This window comes from Gallinula chloropus, assembly GCF_964237585.1.
Source record: "Gallinula chloropus genome assembly, chromosome: 14".
Classification (NCBI taxonomy): Eukaryota; Metazoa; Chordata; class Aves; order Gruiformes; family Rallidae; genus Gallinula; species Gallinula chloropus.
The window spans coordinates 8,976,730-8,995,399 of NC_140099.1; the positions used below are offsets into that span (position 1 = coordinate 8,976,730).

At 44.7% G+C, this 18,670-nt stretch overlaps 1 protein-coding gene across 1 annotated transcript; it reads left to right on the forward strand.

Moving 5' to 3' along the window:
• The first annotated feature begins 6,179 nt into the window (after positions 1 to 6,179).
• HSP90AA1 (heat shock protein 90 alpha family class A member 1) lies at positions 6,180 to 13,810 on the forward strand. Its single transcript, XM_084270477.1, has 11 exons — positions 6,180 to 6,318; positions 7,942 to 8,100; positions 8,200 to 8,566; positions 8,987 to 9,120; positions 9,554 to 9,862; positions 10,321 to 10,486; positions 10,748 to 10,938; positions 11,068 to 11,215; positions 11,937 to 12,205; positions 12,544 to 12,877; positions 13,071 to 13,810. Exons 2-11 carry the CDS (start codon positions 7,942 to 7,944, stop codon positions 13,178 to 13,180), a joined length of 2,187 nt encoding a protein of 728 aa, XP_084126603.1. The 5' UTR covers positions 6,180 to 6,318; the 3' UTR covers positions 13,181 to 13,810.
• Positions 13,811 to 18,670: the final 4,860 nt, after the last annotated feature.

Here is an 18,670-nt window from a genome sequence, read left to right on the forward strand (position 1 = left end):
GAAAGAGTCGTCAGGGCCTGGAACAGGCTGCCCAGGGAGGGGGTTGAGTCACCATCCCTGGATGTGCTTAAAAAAAGGGTAGATGAGGTACTTAGGGATATGGTTTAGCACAGGACAGGAACAGTTGGACTTGATAATCTTAAAGGTCTTTTCCAACCTTGTGATTCTGTGATCTTGCTCTCTGGAAGAGCTTTTTCTCCAACTTCCTCCTCCTTCTGAATTGTGATCTCTTGAAACTTATGCCTAAGAATGGAAAAAAGCTGGCAGGCTACAGATAATAAAAGTTACAGCTGCCACCACACCTATGGGTCTTCCTGCAAAGCTAAATTTCTATGTAACTATTCCTGATTTAAGTACGTTCTGATAGGCATGACATTCTACTGTCATTTTCCAAGGCAAAATAACTGTATGTGCTGTTTTATTGGTTCCAGGCCGGACAATGACAGCCCAGACTTCAGCAAACAGGTACTGCAGTCATCTTGCAGTGCTCTTAAAGCAAAGAGCAGAACCAGATACTGGAAAGAAACACTTGTTACTGATTGGAAGACAAAGTGTCCTGTGTCGTTAAGTTTGCATAGGTATAGTTCTTGGTTTGTACATATAATTTCAGCTAAGAAGTGCATAATTATGCATTCATTCTGGGAAACTCATGACATAAGGTAGCAAACTATAAAGACAGTATGCTTTGTTCCAGTCACAAGGGAATATTCATTTAAAATATCAAATTGTGCTGGTTAGAATCCATTAATTTTGTAACAAACAGCATATAACATTAATTTATGATAAGACTAAACAATTATTCTGTGGCCTTATTAACATTCCATCAGTCTGAGTTTTTCCATGCTCATTCTCTCAGCCTTCCTATGCAGCTGAGCTTTTATTATAAATTATAATTGACATTTGCTAGTAGTGCAATTGTTGACTTTTGCTGTAGCAAATATATTCTTGATCAGTGGTTTAAGTCCCTTCGGAATTCCTTCTGAGAGCAATGATTCTGACAATTACCACACTCCTTAACACATCAAAAATCATAAAATTTTAGAAAAAAAAGATGCGCACATATTGCCCTTGGTCCATACAATTACTGCTGCCATCTACAGTTCAAAAGCATGACATCTTATGAGATTGATTTTGTTCTCTGACTCTTAAGTACCTTTTCACCGCAAAAATATTCCTTCTAAGTGACTATCGATCCTATTTCTAGCATGAGCCACTTTTTTGTGACCTAAAGACCTTCTGGTCACTTTGTTTTCCAGTAAAACATGAGAAAGTTGGAAACTAGACAGCCTGAGGAACAGTTTTTAAAAAACCATGAAGCTTTGCTCTGACAGAGATCCCCAGCCAGCTTTACATTTCATTATGATAACACAGGTTTTACATGCATAATTCCATGTGTTAAAGAAAACTAGACACATATTACCACAGCTTTCTACTTATGCCAGTCTTCTGAAATCTACTGTTTAGGTCATTTCAGATGCTGCTGGTTTGTTTTCTTTAAGTAAACCCTGAAGCACTGAGATAACACGGTAACAAACCTGCATCAGAATTCAAACAATTAAATTCAAAGCAGTGCTATAAAAGCATTAAGGCCACAACACCAAGCACTCAAAAGTTAGTTAAATTCTGGAATTAGAATTCTCTATGCAAATGTAATTTAATTTCTTTGTGGACTGTAAAAGTAAAAAAACCCTTTTACTCAGTAACAGTGAAGAAGCCTTTGATGGAATCAAGAATAAGGCCCAGTTTTCCTGGGTGTTATTTCAATGCTTTGAACATTAAATAACTTTCTTCCAGCCACCTTTTACTTTGTTCTTTTAAAATTTTGTAACTTTCATATAGGAAGGAGTTCTATGTGTAATTGAAGACTTTATTACAATGCAAATGTACATGGGGAGCAAGTATGGGATTTAGGAAATCAGCAAATGAATGATCGAGGCCTGCACAGTTGGTGCAGCAGTGTATCAAACTTCCTACTACATGTTGTTGGTATGGAACAGTTCCTGCTTAAACACGACTGGTTCTTCAAGGTGTGATTAAAATCTGAATTTCCTGAAAGCAAAACCTGATCACATTCTGACCAGAAAATGGCAAATCAACTACCTGCCTGGGCTTCGAATTTTGAGTTAGAATTTAATAGTGTGGCTGTTGGGGTTTTCCACCTTTGCATTCAGAGTAATGTTTGAAGTAGTAAATATTACTGACTAAATGGCAGTTGCCCCATATTATTTAATACTGTACAGTCAAAAAATTTTAAATATCATGTGACCATCTCTCAGACACTAACTTCAACAGTTGGTTTATTTTAAAAAAGGGTGCTAGTCTGGTTTCCTAAGGAAATTAAGCACTTGCAATAACCTGGTGGTCATGCATCAGTCCCTCCCTAATAATTTTGACCTATTTAACCAACTCAAAGTCAACAAAGGAATGGAGATCACAGAGATAGGTCTTTTGCAAGGTCTGCAAAAATCAATAGGTGGGTGGCAGAGAACTGCGCTCGTTTCCTTTTTTGAAGGAGGAAGTAGAGAGAATTCAGCTTTGTCCTCTCTGTTCAGCTGGCCGAGCAGGAGACCACAGGCAGCTCTTCCCTGAGCACATCTGTACACGCCAGCCACAGCAAGCACTGCTTCTCACCCAGATGGAAATCTAAAGGAAGGCAGATGAAGGACAGATGGGTTTGGGGCGTTGAAGGGGGGGGCAGGGGTGTGTCTAGGGGATACAGCAAGAAAGGAGTGTGTGTGAATATAGGACTTGAAAAGATCAGGCTTAGGCATTTCCCTTGTTAATAGAACTATTTGATATAATATGAAAAGGTATTAATGTCTTGTTTGAAAAAATTGAACTGTTTTGCTCGGATTCTCACCCAAAATTTACTGACAGAAACCGAGTTTGAAACCAGCCTTTTTAGCCTAAAACTGAAGCAAGAAAGAACTGGGATCAGTTAAAATAGGAGTAACCATAGGAACAAAGTGCTTACCTTCACTAGCTCTCACTGTATAGCAGAACAAAAAGAATATAGATTATTCACAAGTCATGAGGAAAATGTTTGTTTTACAGAAGCACACAGGAACTTGGGTTAACCAGAGCTGGGAAACAGATGGTTTGGTATGAAATTACTTTCTCCTGGTGCACTTGTCAAACAACTTTGACAAAAGAAATTAAGTCTGCTTTTGAAGACTGCTTTTGAAAGCTGAGTAACAGAATCACAAAAAAAGAAACAGGCTGATGACTGCTAAATTAGACAGTATAAAGGCATGTGATCCTGCAGACATATGGAAAACCTTCCATAGGTTTTCACGTTTAAAATTACATACATCCCGAAGTCTGAATGACTGAATCCACATTGATCAAGAGATTAGAAAGGAAAAGGTTTTCTTAAAGAATCTTAAATGTTTTGATAAAAGTGACACTCTTAAAATTCTGAATATCTCAAAAAGAGCACACAAGTAATTTTAGTGGGATATTACTGGAAAAAAATGTCTGGACAGATTTCTGTAAATTGTGATAGTTCAGCAGTTCTCTGAAGTACACAAGTTACTTTGATGCAAATGAATGTTAGAAAACGTTTCAGTTAATGGCATTTGAATGTTACAGGGTTTCAGCCTAAATGGCATCTCCTGTAGAATTTATACTATATCAGGACTATTTTTAATCTAAGAAAAACACGGAAGTTACATCATTATGCTTGGGTATAACTGCCACACTTTATTAGGACAGTGGTAAAAAGCCATTAAGCTGCTTTATGGAAGCAGACAATGAAAGCAGCTGTAGAACCATTGAAATCATAGTCACTACGTGAAGAAAGGAACATGTCACACTCAAGAAAGGATTTTGGTGCAACCTATTTTGTAGAAACGTACCTCTTTGAGAGAAAGGAAAAGAAGTGCATTGAGAAGCACCACAAAAACAGGTTTTAAGGAGGTACAGAAAACAATCAGCCAGCATAAAGCACCAAAAAGGTGACACTGACATAAGTGCAGAACTTTCTAGGTCAAGTGTTGGCTGAAATCCAGCTTTTACAGAGGCTTAGAACTCTGAACAAATAACCTCTTACCATCTGATTTCTCCTGTGTGCTGAGAGGCAGCTCATCTATACACTCTCTGATATTACTGGTGACACCACAATTAATTTTTCCTTCCAATTAAAGTAACCCACGGGACCCTTTCTTTTGGCCAACTGCTTAGGTCAGAGCTGTTACACCACTGTTTAGAAGGGCAGAGTCCTGTAGGTCATTGCACCAACGCAAATCCTGATCCAGTTACTGCAGAAACTGCAATGAAACAAGCCGTAACTTTAAGTCCTTGATGGTTTCTATGTGATGTCTTACATGCATACCTAACATTTGTCCTTGTCAGATACTGGGAAATACCGAAAAATCCCTGAAAGACATAATGCTGCAACAAGATCAAACCTGTAGGCCCCAACTTGATCAACTTTGCTTGCCTAGGTCCCATTGCAGGATAGCGGCTGCTTAGAATGTAAAATTCAATGTAATTCTTTGGTTGAACATATTAATGGACCTTAGTATTGCAATACCTAACTCACAGGGCACACTCCCTATTGTAACTTAGGGTGCTTAAGTGGAAGAAGGGCAGATTTGGCATACAAAAATTTGATTCCCAGAGTTAGTCACATATTGAACTATCAGGGGTGCACCTAAAAGCCAGCAGAAAATGCCAAGAATTTGCACCTGGGATGAGTTTTTGCTACAGAAATAGCAGCCTTTTTATTCCTCAAATAAATAGCTATGCTTTAGAGCTGGGAGATTGCCTAGATTCCTCCTTACATCAGTGAACAGTTGCAACATATAGCTTCACTTAGTATTTATATCCCAAAAAGTGGATCAGCTCCAAGAAGAAAGTTTTAGAAGCCTGGTTGGGAACACATGTGATAGGGACCATTCTCCTGAGACACAGAAGACCTGCATTTACCTCCCTGCTCCCAATCAGGTCATTCAGGATATAACACCCCTGCTAAATGCCATAATCACAGAGCTCCTGGGTACGAGATGCATACTTTATGCAAGATGTATAAATGTATGCATAAAGAAGTCAGTACCTACATCCTTTGAACATCAGCTGAGGTTTCCCACAGATTAGATGGCAAAGGCCATGTTCAGGCTGAGAATCCCTGCGGGTTTCAGGCTTCGGGCTGTTAACACACTGAGCAGCATTGGCATTGCTCTCACATCTGCTATTAGCAGTTAAATCCTTAAGTAACTACACAGCTACGTAAGCCTTGGATTTGATCCCTTGACTCTTTGTCCCGAACAAACACACCGACTGAGAGGGACAGTTCTGTTCAACTTGCAGACCGATACTCGCCGTGCAAGAACCCATCTTGTTTGCCCTGACCAGGCGAAACGCTTTGCCCAGAGACGTGATTCATCCAGCTACGCCTGGCAGAGCAGACGGGCCCTGCTCAGCGAGCAGGGCAGGGAGGCGGCTCTCGGCCCTCCCGCAGCCTGCCCATCCCGCCCCGCAGCCCCGGCCTGAGAGGGAAGCGGAGCCACAGCCACCTTGCGGAACCGGCCTGCAGGGACCCGCCCGGCGCCGGCGGGCACAGCGCGCCCGCTGCAGCTACGAAGGGAGACGAAGGAGCTGAGAGGAGACAGGGCGGCTCCCCCCCCGCCCCGCGCCCTGACTCCCGGCTCTTCTCCCCGCGGGAGAGGGCGGGGGGACGCCCCGCGTTTTCTAGGTCCTTCTCAGCAACACAGCGGGACACGGCCCGGACTCTCCACCCACCCCTCCCGCTTCTAGGACGTTCTAAGAGGCTCAAGGCAGGGAATGATGTCACCCGCCGCTTGCGCAATCCCCCCGGGCCCCTCCCCTCAGCGCCGCGCGCGCGCCCAACCACCACACCCCCCCCCAACTCCGGCGGTCACCGCGCATGCACTCCTCTCCACCCTCCTCCCCGACCGAGTCGGCGGTTGGACAAGTGGGGCGCGCGCGCGCGCGCCCATTCAGCCGGCGGCACATGCGCAGAATGGCGATTGAAGCAAGGGAAAGAGCCTGCGCCAGACCCGCGCTCTGACGAGCACCCATCGCGACCGGCTACCATTGGCTGCGAGCGTTAGGTCCCGCCCATCATCGGCGTGGCCGGGAGTCTCCGCCCTCATTCCCCCATCGCCCCCCACCGCCGCGCCGCCCCCTCCCCTGTGCTTGTCAGTGAAGGTTCCCGATGGTTCTGGAAGGAGGCGGCGCCGGGCGTATATAAGCCAAGCGGCCGGCGGGGAGCGCGCACTAGTGAAGGGAAAGCAGTGCTGTTAGAGCCCGTTCGCATCTTCAGCGAGGAGACCAGCAGCCCATCCCCCTGCAAAGGTGAGCGGGGCAGGCGGCTGCTGCGGTAGCTGCTCACGCACCAGAGGTGCCTCTGCAGAGGGAGAGTTCTCCTTTCAGATCGCCGCGGTTGCCGCGTGGCGCTGGCCGTGGGGGTGCTGCGCGGGGGGGGGGGGGCTTAGAGGGAGCCGCGTGGTGCCTTTTCTCCTTCCCGATCTGGTCCCCGTTAAAGGTGAATGGGGTTGGAGGGGTGCGGGGACTGGAATCCTGGGTAGGGCTGAACGGCGATGAGGTGCTTGTGTCTCTCAAGCCCGCTTAATAAAATAACGCATATTTTTTCTTCAAGGCGGAGGGAGAGAAGCCGGTCGGCAGATGCTGCTGGATATGGGGAGGGATTGTTCCTCTGGCAGCGCTGGGGGAGGGAGGCGTGGGTGGCGGGCTGTGCTCCTTGCGGCGGGGGTGTACCTTAAAGGTTCGCGCTCCCTTGGCAGGAGGGTGTGGGGGGAGACGCACGGCTCCTCGGAACGAAGGGGTAGTTGGAGGGGAGGGGGCGCACACGGGACGGGCGGGCAGCGAGGGAGCTTTGCGCTCAATGAATGGGCGCCCGGCCATGAGAGAGCAAGATGGAGGGAGCGTGGCATGGCGGGCGGTTCGGGTGGGGGGGGGAGGGAGGGAAGGGAAGGGAAGGGAAGGCGGCTAAGGCACGCGTGGGGAAGGAGCGGGGGAAGGGGCTGTAGGGCAATGCATCCTGGGCGCGCGGGGGGGGGGGGTGATGGGGGCTGCGCGCGCGGCGCGGGTGCCGGCAGGAGTGGGCGGGGGAGGGGGCGGTCGGGGAACGCTCTGGCAGGTTCTAGAATCTTTCCTGCTTCCGCGGAGAGCCTGCAGGGGGCGCTGCGCGGCGCCGCGCGGGGAGGCGCTCCCGCCCCGGAGGCTCCGGAACAGCCCAAGGGGCGCTGGGAGCCGCGCCTGGTGCAGCTGCCCGGTGAATTCCGCGGGCTCCTGGTGCGTTAGCGCAGTCGTTCAGCGTTGCAGCGCTGCAATCGTTCCCCGCGCCTTCTCTCGCCATTAACGCCGGGAGGGTTGGGAGAGGTTTTCCTTTTTTAGAGCCTGTGGTGCCGGGGCTGTGAGTCACGCAGAAGGATAGGGCCTATATATAGGTGTATATATCTCATGCGGCGAGGGGCCGGCCGAGCTCGGACACGGTATCGAGTCCGGCAGGGCCGTACTGGCTGATCACATGCGTTGTGGTTGTGGATAGTGTCTGCATGTGAAGGCAATGGCTGCGTGAGGTGGGTGGGAGGAAAGGAAAGTACTCCTCAGCAGATAACTGAGCTGTGAGAGCCGACCACAGAGGAATGTTAACTGGGAAAGCTGCGATGGGTTCCCAGTGGCGTTTTTCTTTCCTGTAATGCTTGCTCGGTTCGTGGCAAGGGGAAGTAGGGGTGGAATGTTAATTTTTAAGTCAGTGGGAGAGGGAAAGGTGTTTGTTAGCTGAAATGGTGCAAACGAAAGTAATCATTACTTGTAGGAAATAAGTTGGGGGAGGGATGTTGCTATGGTGCTGGTTTTTAAAGCACGTAGCTCAATACCTTTATTTTTGAGTGTAATAGGTGCTGCCTGCACCAAGTTGTTAGAACGGTATTTAAACTCCCTCTCCTCTTACAGATGCCGGAAGCTGTGCAAACTCAAGACCAACCAATGGAGGAGGAGGTGGAGACCTTTGCCTTCCAGGCTGAGATTGCTCAGTTGATGTCCCTGATCATCAACACTTTCTACTCCAATAAGGAAATCTTCCTGAGAGAGCTGATTTCCAATTCATCAGATGTAAGTACATTAAGTCCTAGATGGGTTTTGTTGTCAATAAGACAACCGAGATTCTTAGGAATAGTCAGGGAATATTAAAGCCTGCCTTTCCTCTTGCAGGCTTTGGACAAGATAAGATACGAGAGCTTGACTGACCCAAGCAAGTTGGATTCTGGAAAAGATCTGAAAATTAACCTGATTCCAAACAAGCATGATCGCACTCTGACAATTGTGGATACAGGCATAGGGATGACCAAAGCTGACCTGGTCAATAACCTTGGTACTATTGCCAAGTCTGGTACCAAGGCTTTCATGGAAGCGCTGCAGGCAGGAGCTGATATATCCATGATTGGTCAGTTTGGTGTTGGCTTCTACTCTGCCTACCTGGTTGCAGAAAAGGTGACAGTGATCACCAAGCACAATGATGATGAGCAATACGCTTGGGAGTCATCAGCTGGAGGATCTTTCACTGTCAGACTGGATAATGGTGAGTATTAAGTTTCTGCACTCAGATACCTACTCGATGCCTTGGGAAAAAAGTGAAGAGATGAAAGGTAGTACTAGTTGTGTCTGATCCAGCACAGGCATAGCTGCTCTAACAGTTCCAGCTTGAGTAACTATTGGTAAGGGATAGATATCCTAGAAGGGAATGTGTCAAGTGAAGATGAAGCTTTCAAAGCTTGTAAGTAGAAATACTTGTAGATTCCTATAGCAGCTCTATGTAAGGAACCTAATGACACATAAACTAAATTGAAAGGTGTTTCTGTACCTACCTAGAAGCTTATGTTTCCCCAGTCACAAAGAAATGGCTTAGGAGTGCCTTTTCAAAGAAGGGTGTATTTTACCATACCTCTAAGGCAAGGCTAGTCTGTTCCTGCTTCAGTAAAACCGATAAACTCTGTTCCAGGTGAACCTTTGGGCCGTGGAACAAAAGTCATCCTGCATCTTAAAGAAGATCAAACTGAATACCTGGAAGAGCGGAGAATCAAGGAGATTGTGAAGAAGCACTCTCAGTTCATCGGATACCCAATTACACTCTTCGTATGTATCTTGCTGGGAGTAACCTCTTGCCACCTTAAAATGAAGGACTCTTTTTGAAATTGAACAAAGAGCAGTCCATGTGCCTTTGTTGAAGTTGTTAAAGATAGTACATGGCTCTAGCTCTTCTGAAATTGAATTATGTTGTTTGGCAAAAGTAAGAAAGGTTTTTTACCAAGCTAGTAATACCTCAGTCCCCAACCATTCAGTAATTACTGCGTTCTGATGTATTAGTGGAAATGGCAGTACAATGAAACTAAATAGCATAAACTGCCAAGCACATAGAGGGAAAAAATAGGTGTGTCTTGGCATGCAAAATAGAAATAGTCTTTAGTTGATTGTAGGAGGAAAGTTGATAACATGTTCCTAAATTTGTGTGACCACAGGGATACCCTGGAGCCTTAAGAGGTATCTAAATTCAACTAATCTCTTACAGGTGGAGAAGGAACGTGATAAGGAGGTGAGTGATGATGAGGCTGAGGAAAAGGAAGAGGAAAAAGAAGAGAAAGAGGAAAAGACAGAAGATAAACCAGAGATTGAGGATGTTGGTTCTGATGAAGAAGAGGAAAAGAAGGATGGAGATAAGAAGAAGAAAAAGAAGATTAAGGAGAAGTACATTGATCAGGAAGAGCTGAACAAGACCAAGCCCATTTGGACCAGGAATCCCGATGACATAACGAATGAGGAGTATGGAGAGTTCTACAAGAGTCTCACTAATGACTGGGAAGACCACTTGGCTGTCAAAGTAAGTTCTTGCCCTTTGAGCACAATTGGTTTTGCCCCTATAGCTGAAAGTTTGCTACACACTAAATCCACTGAAAAAGTAGATCTCAAACAAAGGTACATTAAATTCTTAAGGTTGTAGTTCAGTTTTGAAAAGGCCTACAGCTTAAGGGGATGAGTGACAAGTAACTGTCCTTTCTGAGTGCCTGCACTGGAGGTGCAGTAAGAATACACATGCTTCATGAAACTCTGTATATAATACAGGGAACTGAAGAGGTTGTTGATTTACATGCCTGGTAATGACTGAACAGAACTTAGACTTCATGTGGTGGTGCCTGGCCAATGCCTTGCCTACTGTGTTACGTTTTCCTGAAGTCTTAGGTGGTTACTGTTTGCCTTCTGCATTAGAAGACTTGTTAAAGGTTTACTGAAGTGAGCAGTACAAACTGAGTAAAATCATTGTTCTGCTTTTTCCTCCAGCACTTCTCTGTGGAAGGACAGCTGGAGTTCAGAGCTCTCCTGTTTGTCCCAAGGCGTGCACCCTTCGATCTGTTTGAAAACAGGAAGAAAAAGAACAACATCAAGCTGTATGTACGCAGGGTCTTCATCATGGACAACTGTGAGGAACTGATCCCTGAATATCTGAGTGAGTATATTCAAAAGGAAAGATTCTCTAAATGTTGTTACTAAGGGAAACTGCTTAGCAACTTTGTCCTTTTTCTATATATATAAACTAACCTGGGAGGGGAAAGACCCAATCAAGAAGTAGAAAGATTAAGATAGCTTGTGTTGTATAGAATTCTGTAGAAAAATAATTTTGAAAGAGGAAAGACATGTAGGTAGTAATTTTATAATCTTGGCTTGTTTGAGCCCTGGAAAGTTAACGACTCAATTTTGTGTCCTCCAGATTTCATGAGAGGTGTGGTGGACTCTGAGGATTTACCTCTGAATATTTCTCGTGAAATGCTGCAACAAAGCAAGATCCTGAAAGTCATCCGGAAGAACTTGGTGAAGAAGTGCTTAGAGCTTTTCACTGAGCTGGCAGAAGACAAGGAGAACTACAAAAAGTTCTATGAGCAGTTCTCCAAGAACATCAAGGTTGGTAGTCTCAATGCTTTTACTGTGCTGACTACAGAAGCTCCAGATTTTAGTTTGGCCTGATGTGCTAAACCAGCGCGGTTTAGTATCCATTCCCAGGGATCACACTGTGTTCTTTCTACTGTGTAGCTTGGGATACATGAGGATTCCCAGAACCGCAAGAAACTCTCAGAACTGCTGAGGTATTACACATCTGCATCTGGTGATGAAATGGTGTCCCTGAAGGACTACTGCACTCGGATGAAGGAAAACCAGAAACATGTCTACTACATCACTGGTGAGTTGTAACAAAAATGAATTATGGATACATGTAGGGTGATCTGCCCTTGCCAACACACTAGGAAGTGTGGCTTACAGAGTTACTTGTTAATGTAACTGATGGCTTCCTAGGAACTGCACCATTTAATGAGGTCTAAAGTTAGGAGTTACTGACTCACTTCGTCTTGAACTTAAACACTCTGTTACTGCTGCCTCCCTTGTTGAAGGTTCATGAGAACCCACCTGAAGACTGCCAAGTGCCCCTTGCACAGCCAGCTTATCCACTGTTGTTCCCTGTAAGCCCAGAAAGCATGCTTTACAGCATTGTAGGTGCTTTTCAGATAGCTTTGCATTCTTGCTTCAGCTAATAATTTGGCCAGGAGTATCTGGATTAAGATAGAGCAGTTACTCTACATAGTAGATGCTAAGGGATTTTTCATAAGCTAAATGCTGTACAGGTCTCAAGTTTTACTCTGTGGTAGGAATGAGAAACACAGAACCTGACACAAGGAGATGTAAATCCACCTTAAACCTGTGAAGCACTCAAATCTGTGAGACCAGTTCAAAAGGGTCAAGTCTCCTTGGGCCAGTTTACTGTTACCTGTTTAGCCTGGTTGTGTCCATTTTTTCTCTCTGTACATGGAGCCTTGTTGAAGTGTTGTATAAGCTCTTGAGAAAATCAGTGAGTTGCTGCATTTGCAGTTCTGTGACTCATGACAACTGTGGCATTTCTCCTCCAGGTGAAACAAAAGATCAGGTGGCCAACTCTGCTTTTGTGGAGCGTCTTCGCAAACATGGCCTGGAAGTGATCTACATGATTGAGCCTATTGATGAATACTGTGTGCAGCAGCTGAAGGAATTTGAAGGCAAGACCCTGGTTTCTGTAACAAAAGAGGGTCTGGAGCTTCCAGAAGATGAGGAAGAGAAAAAGAAACAGGAGGAGAAAAAAGCCAAGTTTGAAAACCTCTGCAAAATAATGAAAGACATCCTTGAAAAGAAAGTAGAAAAGGTAACTTAGTGTGTTTATGTAACAGAGGGGTCTATTGATCTGAAAGGAAGTTGCTGCAGTTAAGGCTCATACAACAATGTTACAGTGGCCTTTCCTGAAAGACAAAATCCTTAAGAGTTGCAGCTTTGTAGATACAAGGAGTCTTTGTTACTGGCTTTTAGGGAAGCTAAGCGATTCTGTGAAGTTGCTCTTGAAAAATCCTACGCTCTGAGTCCTAGATCTTTGACAAACAGCAGCATTTCAGAGTTGAGCCTTGGTTAAGTCAGCAGGGATAGAAAATTCAGTGTATCTGTGAAAAAGCAGAAGTTTGTAATTCAATGTTACATTTGCTTTCCTAGGTGGTTGTGTCCAATCGTTTAGTTACTTCTCCATGCTGTATTGTAACAAGTACATATGGCTGGACTGCCAATATGGAGAGGATCATGAAAGCCCAGGCGCTAAGAGATAACTCCACAATGGGATACATGGCAGCGAAGAAACACCTGGAGATTAACCCTGATCATTCCATCATTGAAACACTGAGGCAGAAGGCAGAGGCTGATAAGAATGACAAGTCTGTGAAGGATCTTGTCATCTTGCTGTATGAGACAGCACTCCTGTCCTCTGGCTTCAGTTTAGAAGATCCTCAGACACATGCCAACCGCATTTATAGAATGATCAAACTTGGCCTGGGTGAGTGAGGAATCTGTCCTGTCTCCAGTAAACTTGGGGGGTGTGGCTGTGTGTGCTTGCAGGGTATGGTGTGTTCAGAGATCCTGGTCTCTTTGTACTTGTGGGAAAGGGGGGAATGCTCAGACTTGGCAAAGGAGAAGAAAGCTTTGAGTTCTGGTATTTGGCACTAATTGTACATGTGTTCCCTGAACAGGCATTGATGAGGATGATACTGCTGCAGAGGAAGCCAGCCCAGCAGTTACTGAGGAGATGCCACCTCTTGAAGGTGATGATGACACATCACGCATGGAGGAGGTGGATTAAAACCGTTTACAGGAACTCATGAATGTTTCCTTGGCTAATATGAATAAGTTATATTTTGTATATTATGAATGTTACCTGCCAAAAAAAAATCTTTGACACTTTGTCTGCATTCCCTCTTTATATTTATTTTCAAAGATGTTATACCTTTATTTTTGTTACATTGCTTTTTCAGCTGATGTGAGATACAAATGCCAGTGAGGGAATATTTTCTTTAACACTGTACAACCCTAAACAGGCAAGTGAGAAGTAGTTATTTTTGTCTGTATTAGCTGGTTGCAGGTGGCAGGGTTTTTTGACTTATTCTTAATTGCCAGAAATGTGGGAAAGAAGTAACAAAGATGGTATGACATCAGGATGCTCAAGTTTGTGTTACACAGCTCTTCAACTCTACATGTCTAACATACAGTACCTAGTAACTAGGTATCTAGGAGAGCTGAAATATTTGGGGAAGCTTTAACCCTTTTGCTCCTAACAAGGTCTTGATGTTTAAAGTTGTTTTTTATACTGTTTAAGGATTCTGGATTGCACTCTATCATAGAATAGAATCCACTGTAAATCTCTATCGTGACTTATGCAACTCTGCATGTACAGTTCAAACCTAGAACTGTAAGAATAAAGTGTTAAGAATGAGATGTGTCACTGGCTTGTTTGTACAAACACGGGCAACACAATCACCTATTGTAAGTTGCTGCTTTGAATATTGAGTGCTAGCTGCTGTCCTGTTACACTGGTAATAAATCCTCTGCTCTGCAGTGCCAATAGAAGCCACTAACACAGAAAGGTAAAAAAGTAGTTCTCAAAGATGTTCAATCTCTGAAGAAGGTTAGTACTTGTATCAAGTTCAATGTGTTGATACTTGAAACAGGTTTTTTTTTGAGGACTGGGCAAGTGCAACTAGGCTGCTAGAGCTGTGACACCCTGAGTTGAGTGGTCAAGTCATAGGAGTTCTGCGTGTGAAGTTTGGTAGTTGGCACTATACCCTACATACAGGCTTTCAAGAAACTTGGGGATGAGTTCTGATTATCATGCCCCTCCTAGTCTTCATTTTGGCCTCTTTACACTTAGGCTTATGTGTTTTGCAACCTGACACCTGAGCTCTTGTTAATCAATAAAAAATTTACATATGACAAGGGTTGGCTTTTGCAACACAGTGAAAGGATGATCCAAGTTTTGCTTGTGGCTGTCTTAAATGAGCTTTCCTCAAGCTTGCAAGTTTGCTTTCCTAAGGGGTAGGGTACTATGGATACTGTTCTGTTAGATGGAGAGATTGATAGGTTCCTGTGGTTTTACTAGTTGGTCATTCAAGAGGCCTTTGGTAGTCCCCTTCAAGTGACATTTACTAGGCTTGCAAATGCACTATGACTCCTGCTTCTGAACTCAAAAGTTGGATATCAAAATCAGAAACTTCAGTGAATGCTGTGTACTGAGCTGCTGAAGGGCACCATCCCTGAAGGGTTTTGTGTGCAAAGGCTTGGTTATGTGTATTTCAGATCACAGATATACATCACAGCCCCTAACAAGGGGCTACTACAGCAGTAGATAAGGTAGAAGGGAGTGGGTATCCATTTCCTTTGGTTCACAATATGGCAAGGTGTGTGTCAACAATAGTTGGCTGCCACAGTTCACTCTGCTGTCTGTCCCATGCCATATCTCTAAGGTGCCAGAAAGTTTGGTCCAGCTCTCAGTGGCCACAGGAATTAAACTGTGGTACCAGGCTGATGTGTGTGGGGTGTTAGTCTGGCCTCTCATTCTGTATTATGATATAAAAAGTCCAAAATCCTATGAAATCACAAAGGCTGCAGGAGAGGTTTGGGCTAGTCAGAGTCATGTTAGAAGGTAGAAGCCAGGTGAGGGTAAGCAGTGCCAGAACATGGAAATGGCTGTCCTGAGCAATGAGGTGAGATGAGGCTTCCCCTACACTCCCAGCAGGAGCCTAGGCGAGAGCTGGCATGCTGCTAGGATGAGGCAACTGCCTTCTGTTGCTCTCTTGTGCCATAGCAACAAGCACACTATTGGTATAGTACATGTGATGATGACAAAGCAGAGGCACTCTTCTGACAAATGGAAGAGTTGCCCAGTTAAAATGCGTGTTTTTTAGTACTGGCTGCAGTATGGTGTGTGGATGATGGAAGCTATGATGAGAAGGTAAAGCCTTGGTGGTGCTCAAATGTTGGAAGCAATCAGGTAGAGAGATTTCAGTCAGCTTCATGTAATTTCTCCAATGTCTTGCTGGCAAAAATTCTTACCTGGTAGTATACAAAATCTAAGGACATAAAAGCAGATGGATTTTAAGTTGTATGTGTCTTGTGACAAAAGTATCTTTCATGAGACCTTTAGAATTCTAATTTAAAATGTGAAAATATTTTCTATTCAGTGCATTGAGATCTAAAATTCATAGACTCCTTTCTAGTTGGTCAGTGAAGCTCAAGTCTTTGGCTCCTTCGAAGACTAAATTATCTCTTGTAGAAATACTCCAGTACTTCTTGCTGTGCAAATGTGTTGGTGTTTGGAGTCTTCTGCCTTACACCAATGAAAGGAAGAGCTTTGCTCTTGTACCAAGGGCACAACAGCAGGTTTTGATTTGTTATGGGATGTGGAGCTCCCCTCATTTGCCAGCTTTTTGCTGAAATATATTTTAGGAAGTAAGGACACATAACAGTTCTTCATCTTAGGTATGTGTTGTAGCAGTTCACACTAGGAAGTAAGGACACATAACAGTTCCTCAGCTTAGGAACCTGTTGTAGCAATTGACACTTAATGTTTCTTGAATTTTCTTGCTGCTTGAACAGTAGGGCAGAGTGTTGCAGAGCACCAGGGGAGTTTAGGAAAGGTTGGGTGTAACAGTAAGAGCTTCATTTTTTTTCCCAGTGCTCCCTGTGGTGAGGCATGGGGTTCACAAGCTCATTCCTAAACAGAACCACACAACAAAGTTCAGCAACAGGTCGGGAACCAATACTGAAAACATTTCTCCTAGAGCTGCAGGACAGTGGAGCCAACCACTGAATAAGTGATGGCAATAAAACTTGTCATGGCTTGGTGTGGCAGTCTTCTTGCCTCATGTTTTAGGGCTTATACTGCTGGCAATTGGAGGAATTGCTGAAGCTTCTCAGAACATTGCCTATTGACAGCAATTTTTCTGAAGTCACAGACCACCAGGGTTAAGGCATTGGGATGCTGCAGTGGGAAGTACTTGATTCTGCTGCTGTCTCTGGAAGGAAGCCTGCTCCTTGTTGGCTGGTTTGTGTTGTTGAACGTGAGGAGCTAAAGCACTGGTCCCCCTGTTGCTCTAGTGAAGGGATCCCACTGTTACGTGCTGCACAGTCTAAATTTTGGATGGCAGCAGCAAAGTCAATTTATTGCAACATAGCTTTATGTAGCAAGGGAAGGAGCAGAAAAAATGCATGGCTAAATTCTGAGAGATGAATGGAGGGGATGGACACACATGACACACGACTGCGTCTGGTTTTGACACAATGCATTAGAACATGCTATTGACAACCTACCTACATAAACCCTGTCCTAGCATCATCCATGGGCAATGGTGTGTCTTGTCTATGAGTTTTTTTTCAGGCAAGTCCTGGTTTTGGTCAGGATGGAGTTAACTTCATTTGTAGCAGCGGATGGGATGCTGTGTTTGAGAGGTAAAATGCAAGCAGTGCTGATAACACCCTGATGGGTTTAGTTGCTGTCAGACAGTCGGGGACTTTCTCAGCTCTTCATATTTCTCTGTTCATGAGAAAGGAGGGGGGAAGCCAGGACAGGTGACCCAAACGGGCCAAAGAGAGTATTCCAAGCCAATTACATCCTGCCCGGTATAACGGGGGACTGATGGGAGGAGGAGCAGGGGCAGCTCTGGGACGCGCGGTTCTTGAGGGACAGTCGGGTTCTGGGACAGCTCTGGGTGGCACAGCCTGAGTTGTGGGTTCAGTGAGAAACTGTTTTGGGTATCAACAGCTTCATAGATTTTTGCTCTAAAGTCCTGTTAGCATTATTATATTATATCTTTCTGTTATCTTAGTAAACTATCCTTATCCCAACCCACTGGCCTTTTAGTTTCTTGCTTTTGGGGTTGTTATTTGCCCCTTCCCTTTCCCTTCCCTTGCCTCTCACCCACCCCACCCCACCCCACCCCCCCCACCCCCTTTCCCCTGGTCTTTTCCTTTAAGGAGCAGACAGCTGCGTGGATCTCAGCTCTCAGCTGGGGTAAAACCACGACAAGGCATTTCACATTTATCGCATGAAATACTGACAGAGGAGTGACCTGAATTTCAGATACGTGTGTGTGTTTCTGATACCTCATACATAGTGATCTTGTTTAAATACTCTTTGTCTTCAACATGCCAATCCTTGCCTAGAAAAAAAACCCACTATGTCATGTTGGGCAATGAAAAGCCATTTCAGACAAAGGTTTCATTTCATGCTGGCAAATTGTATTAAACATTGTAATTTTTTTTTAAATTAAGGCTAAAAAAAAGAACCAGTGACTAAAACTCCATCCAGAGCATGGCTGGTCACAGGAGGAGAAGACGATGTATCGGAGGGACGTTCAGTGTCTTTAGCAGCAGTGGTATGAAGAGGAAGCACAGGCATGCGTTCTTTCACACCAAGGTGCTGTTTCCATGGGGTGATGAGGAAGAGGAGGGTGTGGGGCAGAGGGTGCTTGGCTTTATGCTGCACAGGTTCACCCAATTTCAGCCGTTAACCAAGTGTTTCAGTAGTAGTGCTTTAAAATACACAGTAGTAATGCTTTAGAATACACAAGTATGGAAAGTATATTTCAATGCATCATTTGGGGTTTTTTTTAGCTTTTAAGACTGGTTGCTACTGCTAAGTTTTCTTTCTGTATTAGAAAAAAAAATACTAATTTTAAAAGCAAATATAACCCCCCCTTTTTTTTTTTTCTGAGGAGAGGCCTTTTCAAGTGCTCTTCCACTTGCTTTTCCTGAAGCAGCACTTTAAAAGCTGTTAATAAGCTTCTATTGCAGAGTAGAAGTTGCCTTGGAAGATGTGTTGAGTGATTTTTGAAACGACTCTTGGTGATGGTCTCTCCTGCAAAGTGCCACCAGGGGTTGTGCTCTGCTTGCTGAAATGCTCTCCAGCGTTCCTGCTTTGCTTTTGCTGGCCCCTGTGGCAGACAGTTTTGGGCACTGGAATTCTGCGGGAAACCTCCCACCCAGGAGTGATTCCTTCGGTGGGAAACGGACCTGGCAGCACAGAGCTCATCTCGCTCATCTGGAGTCTTTTAGCTTTTAGGTGCTCATTTGGAGTCTTTTAGCTTTTAGGTGCTTATCATGGTTTCTCAGAAGAGGGATCCTTTCAGGTGGACCACAGGATGAGAAGAAGGAATCGTCAGAAAGGAATTAAACCTCTACCATTGCGCAGCACAGCAAAGGCAGTAAATGTGAGAGACACTGTCCAGTTAGAAGATGCACAACTTGTTACACCTGGAAACTCCAGTCTGCCAGTCACAGAGTCCCACAGTGATGTTCA

Bases quoted from the DNA above. Each gene is read 5' to 3' on its own strand.
- HSP90AA1 (XM_084270477.1), top strand. From the start codon at position 7,942: ATGCCGGAAGCTGTGCAAACTCAAGACCAACCAATGGAGGAGGAGGTG. The intron at 12,206-12,543 runs GTAACTTAGTGT...TTGCTTTCCTAG, and splicing joins TTGAAAAGAAAGTAGAAAAG to GTGGTTGTGTCCAATCGTTT. The intron at 12,878-13,070 runs GTGAGTGAGGAA...TTCCCTGAACAG, and splicing joins AATGATCAAACTTGGCCTGG to GCATTGATGAGGATGATACT.